Here is a 13,454-nt window from a genome sequence, read left to right as displayed (position 1 = left end):
TAATGAGCACCATCAGCAGCATCGGAGCTTAATTACTGTGACTAAACGGTCACATGGAATTTGACTGCCGGTGTGGAGGTAATATGGTCATCATAACAGCCATAGTTTTGAGTTTAAGTATTCAACCCCTTTATAAGTTAAGGAGTAAAAATTTGCTTAACTCACATAAGTTGCATGGACTCACTCAGTGTGCAATAATAGTATTTAACATGATTCCCTCACCTCTGTATTCCACACATGAAATTCTGTAAGGTCACTCAGTTGAGCAGTGAATTTCAAACACAGATTCGACCACAAAGACCAGGGAGGTTTTGCAAAGCAGGGCACCTATTGGTAAAAATAAAATAAAGCAGACATTGAATATCCCTTTGAGAATGGTGAAATTATTTATGACACTTTGTAGTGACTGGGTGTATTGATACACCATCCTAAGATACAGGTGTACTTCCTAACTCAGTTGCCGAAGAGGAAGAAAACCGCTCAGAGATTTCACCCTGAGGCCAATGGTGACTTTAAAACAGTTAGAGTTGAATGGCTGTGATAGGAGAAAACAACTGAGGATGGATCAACAACATTGTAGTTACTCCACAATACTAACCTAAATGACAGAGTGAGAAGGAAGCCTGTACAGAATATATATATATATATATATATATAATGCATTCCTGTTTGCAACAAGGCAGTAAAGTAAAGCAAAAAAATTGTCAAAGCGATTAACCTTTTGTCCTGAATACAAAGTTTTATGTTTGGGGCAAATCCAATGCAACACATTGAGTACCACTCCATATACAGTACCAGTCAAACGTTTGGACACACCTACTCATTCAAGGGTTTTTCTTTATTTAAACTATTTTCTACATTGTAGAATAATAGTGAAATATGAAATATTTATATGAAATAACACATGTAGTAACCAAAAAAGTGTGTTTTAGATTCTTCAAAGTAGCTACCCTTTGTCTTGATGACAGCTTTGCACACTCTTGGCATTCTCTCAACCAGCTTCACCTGGAATGCTTTTCCAACAGTCATGAAGGAGTTCTCACATATTATAAGCACTTGTTGGCTGCTTTTCCTTCACACTGTGGTTCAACTCATCCCACATCACCTCAATTGGGTTGAGGTTGGGTGATTGTAGAGGCCAGGTCAACTGATGCAGTACTATCTTTCTCCTTCTTGGTTAAATAGCCTGTAGTGCTATTTATTAGAGAGGGGTAAAGATTTTGTTTGATAGAGGAGAGAGCAAGAGATCTTAGCTGTGGTCTTCAGGCTTGCCGTTGTCCCGTCTGACCGTCCAATGGTTTGTTGGTTTGTATGTCAAAGCTTCGCAACAATGTTGCTACTAATCCATGCGATCCATAACAGGTGCGGTTCCAAACGATCACGACCTAGAGCGGTCACACCGATGATTGAGTTAAATACTTTATAAACTACACACGCTGAATATAAACAAGGACATCTGCAGCATAGCATTCACAACCAACTGTCTCGCCAACCAAGAGCCCCTCCCCAGAGAACTGAAAGAGCTGTCTGTCTTTTATTTCCCCCTTCCTTACTGCTGATGCGCTCTTAAAGTGGCAGTGCACGGTGAAGGCTCCGTGCAGGATTTCGCCACAAGCCCTTACATAGCCTGGAGGTGTGTTTTGTGTCATTGTCCTGTTGAAACACATTTTTTTTTTTGTATATTAGGCAAAGTCAGTTAGGAACAAATTGTTATTTATAATGTCGGCCTACCGGGGAACAGTGGGTTAACTGCCTTGTTCAGGGGTAGAACTACAGATTTTTACTTTGTCAGCTCGGGGATTCGATCCAGCAAACCCCTGAGCTGACAAGGTACAAACCCACTGTTCCTAGGCCGTCATTGAAAATAAGAATTTGTTCTTAACTGACTTGCCTAGTTAAATAAAGGTAAATCTCAAATATAAAATATATTGTGATGTTTTTTGTTTTTTTACTACATGATTCCATAGTGTTGATGTCTTCACAATTATTCTACAATGTAGAAAATAGTAAAATTATAGAAAAACCCAGGAATATGTCAACTTTTGACTGGTACTGTATGTAAATGACATATTTCTGTTTGTTTCACTTTGTCATTATGGGTTATTGTGTGAGAAATATAATCAATTTTGAATTCAGGCACAATGTCAAGGTGCCTTCAAAAAGTACACTGTACTCAGACCTCTTGACTCTTTCCATGTTTTGTTACAGATTTTACTCATACTCTTTATTCTAACCCCCTTCTTTCATCGCTGCAAGTCCCCAACAGGCTCGGGAAAGGCGACGGTAGTCTTTTTTTTTTTTAACCTTTTTATTGAACTAGTCAGTTAGTTAAGAACAAATTCTTATTTTCAATGACAGCCTAGGAACAGTAGGTTAACTGCCTTTTCAGCTCAGGGATTTGAACTTGCAACCTTTCGGTTACTAGCCCAACACTCTAACCACTAGACTACCCTGCCACACCCCAAAGCATGCTCCTTAACACCCGCACCTATGTGTCGGCAGAGACACTTTCCAACTGTAGTAACACCTCTACCACTGCGATGCAGTGCCTTAGACCACAGCGCCACCCTGAAGGCAAATTACAGCCTTACTCTAAAAATCGATTCAAAAAATATTTCTCATCAATCTACACACAATATGACAAAGCGAAAATGTTTGCAAATTTATGAAAAAATAAAAAAGATACCTTATTTACATAAGTATTCAGACCCTTTGCTTTGAGATTCAAAATTGAGCTCCGGTGCATCCTGTTTCCGTTGATCATTTTTAGATGTTTATACAACTTAATCGGAGTCCACCTGTGGTAAATTCAATTGATTGGACATGATTTGGAAAGGCAAACACCTGTCTGTATAAGGTCCCACAGTTGACAGTGCATGTCAGAGCAAAGAACCAAGCCATGAGGTTGGAGAAATTGCCCGTAGAGCTCCTGAGACAGGATTGTTTTGAGGCACAGATCTGGGGAAGTTACTTAATCATTTCTGCAGTGTTGAAGGTCCCCAAGAACACAGTAGCCTCCATCATTCTTAAATGGAAGACATTTGGAACAACCAAGACTTCCTAGAGTATTCAGACCCTTTAACCTTTACTTTGTTGTAGCAACTTTGGTAGCGATTACAGCCTCAAGTCTTCTTGGGTATGATGCTACAAGCTTGGCACACTTGTATTTGGAGAGTTTCTCCCATTTCTTCTCCCGAGTCTCTCAAGCTGTCAGGTTTGATGGGGAGTGTTCGCTGCACAGCTATTTTCAGGTCTCTCCAGATTAGTTTGATCGGTTTTAAGTCTGCGCTCTGGCTGGGCCACTCAAGGACATTCAGAGACTTGTCCCGAAGCTACTTCTGCGTTGTCTTGGCTGTGTGCTTAGGGTCGTTGTCCTTTGCCCCAGTTTGAGGTCCTGAGCGCTCTGGAGCAGGTTTTCATCAAGGATCTCTTTCCCCTGATCCTGACTAGTATCCCAGTCCCTGCCACTGAAAAACAACCCACAGCATGATGCTGCCACCCATGCTTCACCGTAGGGTTGGTGCCAGGTTTCCTCCAGACGTGACGCTTGGCATTCAGGCCAAAGAGTTCAATATTGGTTTCATCAGACCAGAGAATCTTGTTTCTCGTGGTCTGAGAGTCTTTAGGTGCCTTTGGGCAAACTTCCAGCAGGCTGTCATGTGCCTTTTTACTGAGGAGTGGCTTCCGTCTTGCCACTCTACCATAAATGCCTGATTGGTGGAGTACTGTAGAGATGGTTGTTCTTCTGGAAGGTTCTCCCATCTCCACAGAGGAACTCTGAAGATCTGTCAGAGTGACCGTTAGGCTCTCGTTCACCTCCCTGGCCAAGGCCCTTTTCCCCCCAATTGCTCAGTTTGGCAAGGCGGCCAGCTCTTGGAAGAGTCTTGGTGGTTCCAGACTTCTTTCATTTAATACTGGAGACCACTGTGTTCTTGGACCTTCAATGCCACAATTTTTTTTGCCTCGACACAATCCTGTTTCGGAGGTCTACAGACAATTCCTTCGACCTCATCGCTTGGTTTTTGCTCAGACATGCACTGACAACTGTGGGACCTTTTATATAGAAAGGTGTGTGTGCCTTTCCAAATCATGTCCAATCAATTGAATTTTCCACAGATGGACTCCCATCAAGTTGTAGAAGCATATCAAGGATGATCAATTTTGTCTCATAGCAAAAGGTCAGAATTCTTATGCAAATAAGGTATTTCTATTTTTTATTTTTAGTAAATTTGATACAATTTCTAAAAACCTGTTTTCGCTTTGTCGTTGTGGAGTATTGTGTGTAGATTGAGGAAACACATTTTAATCAATTTTAGAATAAGGCTGGAACAAAATGTGGAAAAAGTCGAGGGGTCTGAATATTTTCCGAATGCACTGTACATGTGCCTTTTGGTATTTTGTAAAGAAAGTCTGCCTCCGTTGGGTGTCTTCTAAGGTGGTTGACTGCCTGTTCTCTGTTCCAGGATGGCAGCCTCCAGTGCCCCTCATGCAAGACAATCTATGGGGAGAAGACTGGGACCCAGCCCAAGGGGAAGATGGAGATCTATAGTATCTCCCAGTCCCTCCCTGGCCACCCTGACTGTGGAACTATCCAGATAATTTACAGCATCACCCATGGGATACAGGTACACACACAAGACACACACAAGACACACACATGAGACACACTCACTCACTCACTTCCTCACTCTCTCCAGGGTCCAGAGCACCCTAATCCCGGGCAGTCGTACACCTCTAGAGGCTTCCCTCGCTTCTGCTTCCTCCCAGACAACAAAAAGGGCAGAAAGGTAAGCAGCTATCTTACAACGAACCAACACACTGCAAACAGTTGACAACACCCTGGACGTGCTCGTAAGGGCACGCAACAGAAAGTTAGCAGTTCTCATTGGACAAGTCCACGTAGTTCCTCCCTGTTTTAGTCTGTTTTTTTTCCAGTTAACTCCCTAATGAACACAACCTTTTGACTCTGTTCTGCTCATGTAACCGGTGCTGTACTGCACCGCCGTAGCTCCGCTGTGTGTGTGTGTGATCCTTTTGTAGCTCCGTTGGTAGAAGACGTGGACTTCAGTGATCAGGCTGTTTTCAGTGTAATGAGTTTCTTCTGCTTTCATAAGAAAATATAAAAACATTTGTAGAGCACATATGTTCTGCCAATCATTTCCTCTCTCTACAACAGACACATAACAAAGGACGTTGATCCGTCAAGGAGCTAGCCATCATTCACACATACAACACACTAGCTAGCTAACAACCACATGTTGAATTCGAAATGTTATTATCATCTTAAAAAGTAATACTTACAATACCATCCCTTTATGAGTAAACACTAAATGTACACCATTATTTATGAACAAAACAGTGTGTCTTGTGCTTATTACATGTAACATTTCTGATTTCTGAAGATACCTCTATGCGTCCAAATTATTTGAGCAGGCAGGGCAAACCGTAAGTACGTGCTCCCCTATTTCCCAGGATTCAGGCAAGCATAATAACTCAATATGCTATATGAATATACGAACCTGGTGAAATTCACAAAATATTTGAACAATTGTTACACTCACACATTTCTTGTATGTGCAAAAACCAGTCTAGGAAGTCTGACAGCAGTTTCAAGGGGGAAAATAAAAAATATTTAATTTTCAGGTGTACCATTCAAAATAGTGAAACCTCTCACTTGAATATCTTGTTCCAATTCCTCATTACTATTTTAATTTGATTTGCCATTCATTGCGACCAACTCCGCTACTCTGTTGGCTATATTTAATAAATGCTTATTTTACTGTACAGTGTGAGGTAATTGTTTTATTGATAATTCATCCAAATGTTCTTGCCAAAGAAATCCATTTCTATATCTGATTTCCTGTCGATGTGAAATCAAATGGGCATACCTCTTCCATAACCTAGAGACAATGCAGACCACCTTAAAAGGGACATTCAGTATTTTATAACTTAATGTTAGAAGGTTCCTCACCCTGAAACTAGTCTATGGGCCAGGAGAAACTTTAAAGGCGGCTGAACTGACAGATTTTGTCTCGGTTTTCCTAATTTAAGAACACAAGATTTGGGTCTTGGAGGTGTGTGTGTGGTTCACACGTGGGAAGCGTTTGTACATTAACTATGGCAAAACAGTACCACAGTCACTTACTCGTCTGAATAACTTCAAAACATTCTAACCTGCTCTGCTAGGGGGAGTAAAATGGTTAGTGAGGTGTGAAAGTCACTGTAAATTAGCTCATACTCTTTTAGTTCTATGTTCACTATTTATTTTGTATATAATATACAGTATTTACATTGTTTAAATTCCTCTCTGTATTGTCTCTGTATTACATTTCTATATGTCTTGCTAGCAGCACCATTTTACCAAGTCAGATTCTAGGTATGTGTACATTTACTTGTACAGTACATAGCACTTTTGCTAGCCAGTGTGCGACCGTGGCAGTTAGGTCGCTGTTGGGGATTATCCAATTACACAATGTATGTGGGACAGTATTTTCTAGTTCTCTCATTAAATGTCAAAAAGTGTACATTCAAAGTATTTGTTTATTTTTTAATTATCCAGAAATTAATGTAAAATGTTATTAATCTAAACTCCTCATATTTCAGACCACACGGTAAGGTTTCAAATGACACCAATACTGTCTTTAGCATCTACAGACTCATCGTTGTAGTGTCTTTACAGAAGGCCTGGGTAAGGCCAAAATGTCATTTTTTTTTTTTAATTTCAATCAATTATTTCTCAATAATAATTTTCGCTAGACTTCAATGGTATGCCAAACATCCTTACCCCAAAGGACATTTCAATGCATTTAATTTCAGGAATATCATAGATTTGGGCCAATCTCGTATGGAGTTGCTCACAACAAACTTCCAGTAACTTTGGCCACCGCTAGCTAAAAGTCCATGACAGTGATGGGGACATTTCATCTCTAATTTCATCTCTAATTTCATGTCAGGTGCTGGAGCTGCTGAAGGTGGCATGGACACGGCGCCTCATTTTTACGGTGGGAACGTCCAGCACCACGGGCGAGCCCGATACGGTGGTGTGGAACGAGATCCACCACAAGACTGAGATGATGTCCAACATGTCGGGTCATGGCTACCCGGACCCCAACTACCTGGACAACGTGCTGTCCGAGCTGGCCTCCCAGGGGGTGACCGATGACTGCCTCCTCAGACAGGAGGACCCCAGCCAGGGAGGAGCGTCAAACTCTAGACTGTGAACTGGTTATGGCTAGGGAGCATCCGACTGTGAAACTGACCGTGAATCACTTTCCTCGTAATGTCGCAACTTCAACATAGAGAACATAAGGGATAAACCAAGTATTCACATTCCCACCTGGAAGTGTTTTTATTAGGTATTCAATGCAAAGCGTATGTCTGAGTGCAGTGTGCCGAATACTACACATACTGATAATGTGGGGTTTGACTTGGACTTTATTAGCTGCAGTAGTGCTCCATTAGCTCTTGGTTTAGTCACCTAGGCTGTGTCTCAAACGGCACCCTGTATACATCCCTATATTTGTAGTGCTATATATATTTATATATGTACACACACACAGTGGGCAAAAAAGTATTTAGTCAGCCACCAATTGTGCAAGTTCTCCCACTTAAAAAGATGAGGAGACTGTAATTTTAATCATAGGTACACTTCAACTATGACAGACAAAAGGAGAAGAAAAAAATCCAGAAAATCACATTAGGATTTTTAATGAATTTATTTGCAAATTATGGTGGAAAATAAGTATTTGGTCAATAACAAAAGTTTATCTCAATACTTTGTTATATACCCTTTGTTGGCAATGGCAGAGGTCAAACATATTTTCTGTAAGTCGTCACAAGGTTTTCACACACAGTGTTGCTGGTATTTTGGCCCATTCCTCCATGCAGATCTCCTCTAGAGCAGTGACGTTTTGGGGCTGTTGCTGGGCAACACGGACTTTCAACTCCCTCCATTGATGTTCTATGGGGTTGAGATCTGGAGACTGGCTAGGCCACTCCAGGACCTTGAAATGCTTCTAACGAAGCCACTCCTTCATTGCCCGGGCGGTGTGTTTGGGATCGTTGTCACGCTGAAAGACCCAGCCACGTTTCATCTTCAATGCCATTGCTGATGGAAGGAGGTTTTCACTCAAAATCTCACGATACATGGCCCCATTCATTCTTTCCTTTACACGGATCAGTCGTCCTGGTCCCTTTGCAGAAAAACCACCCCAAAGCATGATGTTTCCACCCCCATGCTTCACAGTAGGTATGGTGTTCTTTGGATGCAACTCAGCATTCTTTGTCCTCCAAACACGACGAGTTGAGTTTACCAAAAAGTTATATTTTGGTTTCATCTGACCATATGACATTCTCCCAATCGTCTTCTGGATCATCCAAATGCTCTCTGGCAAACTTCAGACGGGCCTGGACATGTACTGGCTTAAGTAGGGGGACACGCCTGGCACTGCAGGATTTGAGTCCCTGGCGGCGTAGTGTGTTACTGATGTTAGGTTTTGTTACTTTGGTCCCAGCTCTCTGCAGGTCATTCACTAGGTCCCCCTGTGTAGTCCCCCCTTGTGATCATTTTGACCCCACGGGGTGAGATCTTGCGTGGAGCCCCAGATTGAGGGAGATTATCAGTGGTCTTGTATGTCTTCCATTTCCTAATAATTGCTCCCACAGTTGATTTTCTTCAAACCAAGCTGCTTACCTATTGCAGGTTCAGTCTTCCCAGCCTGGTGCAGGTCTACAATTTTGTTTCTGGTGTCCTTTGACAGCTCTTTGGTCTTGGCCATAGTGGAGTTTGGAGTGTGACTGTTTCAGGTTGTGGAAAGGTGTCTTTTATACTGATAACAAGTTCAAAGAGGTGCCATTTATACAGGTAACAAGTGGAGGACAGAGGAGCCTCTTAAAGAAGAAGTTACAGGTCTGTGAGAGCCAGAAATCTTGCTTGTTTGTAGGTGACCAAATACTTATTTTCCACAACAATTTGCAAATTAATTAATAAAAAATCCTACAATGTGATTTTCTGGATTTTTTCTAATTTTGTCTGTCATAGTTGGTGTACCTATGATAAATTACAGGCCTCATCTTTTTAAGTGGGAGAACTTGCACAATTGGTGGCTGACTAAATACCTTTTTGCCCCACTGTATGTGTGTGTATAAGTATGTGTGTGTATAGCACTACAAAAGTCCTTTTGTCAAAGGGTGCTCCACTATATATATATATATATATATATATATATATATATATATATATATATATATATATATATATATATATATATATATATATATATATATATATATATATATATATATATATATATATATATATATATAGCTCAAAAAAATAAAGGGAACACTAAAATAACACATCCTAGATCTGAATGAATGAAATATTCTTATTAAATACTTTTTTCTTTACATATTTGAATGTGCTGACAACAAAATCACACAAAAATTATCAATGGAAATCAAATGTATCAACCCATGGAGGTCTGGATTTGGAGTCACACTCAAAATTAAAGTAGAAAACCATAGCATCAGTGCCTTCCTCTTGCAGGAACTGCTGACACACTCCAGCCACATGAGGTCTAGTAGCATTGTCTTGCATTAGGAGGAACCCAGGGCCAACCGCACCAGCATATGGTCTCACAAGGGGTCTGAGGATCTCATCTCGGTACCTAATGGCAGTCAAGCTACCTCTGGCGAACACATGGAGGACTGGGCGGCCCCCCCAAAGAAATGCCACCCCACACCATGACTGACCCACCGCCAAACCGGTCATGCTGGAGGATGTTGCAGGCAGCAGAACGTTCTCCACGGCGTCTCCAGACTCTGTCACGTCTATCGCATGTGCTCTGTGTCAACCTGCTTTCATCTGTGAAGAGCACAGGGCGCCAGTGGCGAATTTGCCAATCTTGGTGTTCTCTGGCAAATGCCAAACGTCCTGCACGGTGTTGGGCTGTAAGCACAACCCCCACCTGTGGACGTCGGGCCCTCATACCACCCTCATGGAGTCTGTTTCTGACCGTTTGAGCAGACACATGCACATATGGGGCCTGCTGGAGGTCATTTTGCAGGGCTCTGGCAGTGCTCCTCCTGCTCCTTCTTGCACAAAGGCAGAGGTAGCGGTCCTGCTGCTGGGTTGTTGCCCTCCTACGGCCTCCTCCACATCTCCTGATGTACTGGCCTGTCTCCTGGTAGCGCCTCCATGCTCTGGACACTACGCTGACAGACACAGCAAACCTTGCCACAGCTCGCATTGATGTGTCATCCTGGATGAGCTGCACTACCTGAGCCACTTGTGTGGGTTGTAGACTCCATCTCATGCTACCACTAGAGTGAAAGCACCGCTAGCATTCAAAAGTGACCAAAACATCAGCCAGGAAGCATAGGAACTGAGAGGTCTGTGGTCACCACCTGCAGAACCACTCCTTTATTGGGGGTGTCTTGCTAATTGCCTATAATTTCCACTTGTTGTCTATTCCATTTGCACAACAGCATGTGAAATTGATTGTCAATCAGTGTTGCTTCCTAAGTGGACAGTTTGATTTCACAGAAGTGTGATTGACTTGGAGTTGCATTGTGTTGTTTAAGTGTTCCCTTTATTTTTTTGAGCAGTGCGTATATATAGCGGCGCGCTCTTATCTTTTGACCAAAGGACTTTTTTTTTTTTTTTTGGAACAGCCTGATGTGTCGCACCCCTTTTGACATGCTCCATGGAATGTGCCAGCTCTCGTGGGGAATATAGAACATCAGTAGCACTTTTAGTTTTGACAGTGCATTTAATTAACACGTATGTTAATTACCAGGTTATCTGTGGTTGATAGTTAAAACATTTTTTAAAGTAAATGATGCAATTATTTTTTTTGTTTCTGTTGAGCAATGTACTTACTCACCAAATACACAGGCATATAACGAAAACAAAATGGTAGCAAAGTGAGTACTTTGTTTGTGTAATAATGGAAGATTTTTGGCTCCAATAAAGGAACAGATTTGCCAGTAAATGCCAGTTAATTTAGAAGCATAACCCGGAAGAGAAACTTCTCACTTTGCCTTTTGTTTCAGTTGCATTTTTTATTTATTCTTAATGCATTGTAATTGAAAAGTGGAATCCTTAGTTGCTACATCCATGTTTTACTTAAATTAATATTATGTACCCATCGATTCTTGAATAATATAACTTATAAATGCCTCGTGCTTAGTTCAATTGTCATACACCAACAGAACCCAAAATAGAACCGTGTTACTCCAATGTTTAAACAATGTACATTTAAACAAACTCTGTATAGCCTCAACATGGTTAAAACTATACATTTTAATATAAATGGATGGTCAGTCCTTGTATCTATGAATTTGAGAGTGGTTATGTTTCTCCAGGCCCATACCTCAGCTTTTTACCAAAGCACAGACGGGGTGATTGCTTTGTTTCAATTAAGGATTTTATCTTTAACCATTTAAAATGGGGAAACAGATTTGTAATGCAAACAAAGCTGGGCCCATGTTCATAAAGCATCTCACAGAAGCAGTGCTGATTTAGGATCAGGTCCTCCCTGCCTATGTAACCTTATTCATTATGATCAGTACTAGGGTCTTACTCTGAGACGCTTTATGAATACGGGCCCTGATGCTTTGCTACACCCACTTACAGTGCATTCTAGGCAGTCATTGAAAATAAGAATTTGTTCTTGACTGACTTGCCTGGTTAAATAAAGGTCCAATTAAAAAATACAATTCGGAAATTATTCAGACCCCTTGACCTTTTCCACATTTTATGTTACAGCCTTATTAATTTTTTTTCCCCCTCATCAATCTACACACAATACCCCATAATGACAAAGCATAAACAGGTTTTATACATTTTTGCAAATGCATAAAAAATAACTGAAATATCACATTTACATAAGTATTCACACCCTTTACTCAGTACTTTGTTTGAAGCACCTTTGGCAGCGATTTATAGCCTCGAGTCTTCTTGGGTATGATGCTACAAGCTTGGCACACCTGTATTTGGGGAGTTTCTCCCATTCTTTTCTGTAGATTCTATCAAGATTTGTCAGAGTGACCATCGGGTTCTTGGTCACCTCCCTGACCAAGGCCCTTCTCCCTCTTAAGAATGATGGAGGCCATTGTGTTCTTGGGGACCTTAATGCTGCAGAGATGTCTTGGTACCCTTCCCCAGATCTGTGCCTCGACACAATCCTGTCTGAGCGCTCCAAACAATTCCTTTGACCTCATGGCTTGGTTTTTGTCTGACATGCACTGTCAACTGTGGGACCTTTATATAGACAGGTGTGTGGCTTTCCAAATCATGTCCAATCTATTGAATTTACCACAGGTGGATTCCAAGTTGTAGAAACATCTCAAGGATGATCAATGGAAACCGGATGCACCTGAGCTCAATTTCAAGTCTCATAGAAAAGGGTCTGAATACTTATGTAAATAAGGTATTTAAAAAATGTTTAAAAAAAATGTTACGTAGAAATGTGCAAAAATGTAAATCTGTTTTCATGGGGTATTGTGTGTAGATTGAAGAAAGTGTTATTTAATCTGTCATGGAAAATACCACCAAGGACACCTGAAGTCATTCTTAAATGAATCATTCTTTATTAACAGAAAGCTGGAGGTCACAGTCAAACTTGGATGCATAAAGTACCAGTCTGAAGTGAGCTCTCCCGAGGCAGTTACGTTAGTTCTCTCATATTCCGCTTACACAGACAAGTTATATTTGCATGATTTAGCTTATTCATAATTAATTTATCATTAATGCTTGGTTCATGTATGTGACCGACCAGTAGCTCACAAGGCTTCTTTCCAAGCGGAGACATCCCTTTCGGTTCTCAAAACAATCTTCTTGGCGTACTGCCAAATTGCAGATACCGATAGTGAGGATTCCCCCGAGGCACAGTCAAATGAGTCACTTGTATGAAACTAGTCAAATTGGTTATTAGAAAAGCACAAACCATAAAATGTTTCTTCACATAAAATGTTTCACTTTTGTGACAATCGTTAAATTTCAAGGTAAGCATAGCTTCTATCAAAAGGTTCTATACTTGTATTAAAGTAAGAAATCAACACAACCAGATTCTTCAGCATTTCAAACCCTTTGTTTTGCGTTTAACAATCTTTTTTTGTTGTTGAATTTTTACCCCCTTTTTCTCCCCAATTTCATGGTATCCAATCCAATCCACTATCATGTCTCATCGCTACAACTCCCGTACGGGCTCGGGAGAGACGAAGGTTGAAAGTAATGAGTCCTCCGATACACAACCAAGCCGCACTGCTTCTTAACACAGCACGCATCCAACTCGGAAACCAGCCAATGTGTCGGCAACCTTGGTTAGCGTGCACTGTGCCCGGCCCGCCACAGGAGTCGCTGGTGCGCGATGAGACAAGGATATCCCTACCGGCCAAACCCTCCCTAACCCGGGCGACGCAATTGTGCGTCGCCCCACGGACCTCCCGGT

At 41.3% G+C, this 13,454-nt stretch overlaps 1 protein-coding gene across 2 annotated transcripts in view; it reads left to right on the top strand.

Annotated features, from left to right (window-relative positions):
• The window catches only part of LOC110537700 (probable E3 ubiquitin-protein ligase DTX2), a 31,710-nt gene extending 24,129 nt beyond the window's left edge, over window positions 1-7,581 (top strand). For both annotated transcript variants that reach the window (XM_021623940.2, XM_036937662.1), the window contains 3 exons: window positions 4,464-4,625; window positions 4,698-4,787; window positions 6,954-7,581. In XM_021623940.2, the coding sequence (XP_021479615.2) occupies window positions 4,464-4,625; window positions 4,698-4,787; window positions 6,954-7,220 (519 nt within the window). In that variant the 3' untranslated portion in view covers window positions 7,221-7,581. The remainder of the gene's footprint in view (window positions 1-4,463; window positions 4,626-4,697; window positions 4,788-6,953) is intronic.
• The last annotated feature ends 5,873 nt before the right edge of the window (window positions 7,582-13,454 follow it).

This window comes from Oncorhynchus mykiss, chromosome 12 (assembly GCF_013265735.2).
Source record: "Oncorhynchus mykiss isolate Arlee chromosome 12, USDA_OmykA_1.1, whole genome shotgun sequence".
Taxonomy (NCBI): Eukaryota; Metazoa; Chordata; class Actinopteri; order Salmoniformes; family Salmonidae; genus Oncorhynchus; species Oncorhynchus mykiss.
This window is presented reverse-complemented; position numbering and strand designations above follow the sequence as displayed.